Below are 2,290 nucleotides of genomic sequence, written 5' to 3'. Positions count from 1 at the left end.
ATTTACATTTAGTCATTTAGCTGAAACGCTTTATCCAAAGCGACTTACAAGTTCTGTACGACAAGTCATCAGGAAGGGCTCAACTCTATCAGCTGAGTGACAATGTTCATCAAAGTGTTGAGTGCTACAGTGTAGGTTAGTTTATTAGGACAAGTGCATGACAGTACGGTTAGTTAGGGTTAGATATTTTTTTTATTTTATTTAATTTTTTTATTCAGATAATGGTCTTTAGTCGACGGCGAAAGATTGCACGTGTTTCGGCTGTCCTAACTGGGGTGGGTAGTTCATTCCACCATTGTGGGGCAAGGACTGAGAATAGGCGGCTTCTCTTTGATGACCCTCCGGGAGCTTGGATAGGAGCAGGTCTGAGGCGGCCAGAAGATGCAGAGCGTAGGGGTCTTGAGGGTGTGTAGTTAGAGACCATTGACCGGAGGTAGGCGGGAGCGGTTCCCTTTGCCGCACGGTATGCTAGGTCGAGGGCCTTGAAGCGGATTCGTGCAGCAAGTGGTGCCACCAGTGCCAGCGATGGAGGTTGTGAAGCAATGCTGTTGCAGAGAGCGTTACTATTCCTCATAACCAGCGCCACGCAGAGTATCTTGTTAGGTTTCATTACACTTTCCAGCTCATTTCTCATTTAGAAAGTGAATCAAACAGGCCTTTAATACTTGTGTGATTGAATTACCCCAAACAACCTCAATCACATGCTTCCATGCACGGCCTCCCCCCCCAAACTACAAACTAAAGTATATCTGCAGTTGCAGATTTGCGTCCAAACATGAGTTGTTGGGGGGGGGGATCGTATCTTTGTGATCCTGGTGTTGTATGCGTGACGCTCCATGCAGACATAGGAATCGTCCGTCACCAACAATAGCCCCCCCAAAAAAGGTGAAACTAAACCAACTAATACAATAGAACGTGTAACGGTGGATGTTGTAATGGGTTTCCCACCACCAGACACTTTATAGCCCCCAATAAACCCTCCTAAAGCCACCTCACTGAAGTCTGGCAGGAAAAGCTGGTGCTTTCCCTGCATTCCATCCTGACTGCATGTTCGGCGCTGGTGCCAGGATTTTCTGCAGATTTACTGGGCGAAAGTGTCATCTTCCACAAACTGGTGTAGCTTCCACTGATACAATCGATTGGCCACGCTCTCGGAACGGGGCGGTGTCATGGAGCGTAAGCTGCCACCACACCATGCCTTAAGGTGGAAGGGGGAAATAAAGATCCCCACAGACGAGACTCTCGGGATTTATTAGTCTGTCAAAAAAATATGAATTCCATGGATTCTTTTTTCTTTTTTTTTTTACTCCACTTTTTACAAATCATCCTTGTTGTTGACCCGTCCGGCTTTCTGTTTATTGGAGAACACTGCGGAACATTGAGTACTGGAAACGTTTAAGACCTCCTCTGTGGAATGATTGTTGGCATTTTGTTGTGATGTTATTGTACTGATGTTATTTTCTATTTCTTCTCCCCCCCCCCCCCCCCCAGCTCGACTGCAACAGTCCAGTGTGGCCTCAGATTGCGAGCTACAGCGGCAGCTACTCCTATGCTAAGAATGGTAAGATATTTAGGATTAACATCTGTATTACTTATGATGTGGACAAAAGAAACATACACCTAGCCAACACTATTACAACGGCATATACTTTTTTTTAGGTTTTTTTTAGTTTATGGATATCCTGATATAAACGGAACTAACAATCTAATAGAAACATGAAAACTAGAACCGTCAAAAGAATTCCTGCATATTCCTTTTTGTCACTAATACATTTATACAAGTTATATACATTTTGCTCAGATTTACTATACTTGTGTTGAGATTGTTTGAACCGCGCTGACTTCAAAAGTTGATGTTTAGTATTTATGGGTGACGCTCGCCCCGTGTGTTGAGAGAGAGACCCCGCCTGACGCTGACTCCCCTCCTCCCCAGACATGAGCTCCGGCGAGCGGGCAGCAGCGGCCGGGGCCAACAGCCTGGAGTGTCTGTCCAGCATCGTGGACCGGCTGACCTCCTCGGTGGAGGCCGGCGGGGGGCCGGTGGGGGCGGCGCTGAGGGGCAACCTGGCCACGTTCTCTTCTTCCCCCTGCAGCTCTGAGTCCCAGCCCTGCACTCCTCCGGAGAGCCCCGGCACCAGGCCCGTCTACCACGTTCTGTGAGGGGAAGAGAACCCGGATACCCCCCCCCTATAATATGACAATGTGACGGCCACGCCGCTCCGGCGCAGAGCCACTTTAACGTGCAGGACGGAGGAGGCTGGGGACTAACTGAGGACCTGCGGCGACACAC

At 48.4% G+C, this 2,290-nt stretch overlaps 1 protein-coding gene across 1 annotated transcript; it reads left to right on the top strand.

The window, feature by feature from the left end:
- Positions 1-1,493: 1,493 nt before the first annotated feature.
- Positions 1,494-2,290, top strand: LOC311247738 (uncharacterized protein). Its single transcript, XM_084338742.1, has 2 exons — positions 1,494-1,561; positions 1,934-2,290. The coding sequence occupies exon 2, from the start codon at positions 1,936-1,938 to the stop codon at positions 2,158-2,160; it is 225 nt and encodes a 74-aa protein (XP_084194868.1). The 5' UTR covers positions 1,494-1,561; positions 1,934-1,935; the 3' UTR covers positions 2,161-2,290.

Source organism: Notolepis coatsorum (genome assembly GCF_963971535.1).
Source record: "Notolepis coatsorum genome assembly, contig: SCAFFOLD_2205, whole genome shotgun sequence".
NCBI classification, from domain to species: Eukaryota; Metazoa; Chordata; class Actinopteri; order Aulopiformes; family Paralepididae; genus Notolepis; species Notolepis coatsorum.
Note: the sequence above shows the minus strand (reverse complement) of the source record. Positions and strands in the feature narration are given on the sequence as shown.

What these genes read in the sequence shown, in the direction of transcription:
- LOC311247738 (XM_084338742.1), top strand. Translation starts at nt 1,936, where the DNA reads ATGAGCTCCGGCGAGCGGGCAGCAGCGGCCGGGGCCAACAGCCTGGAG.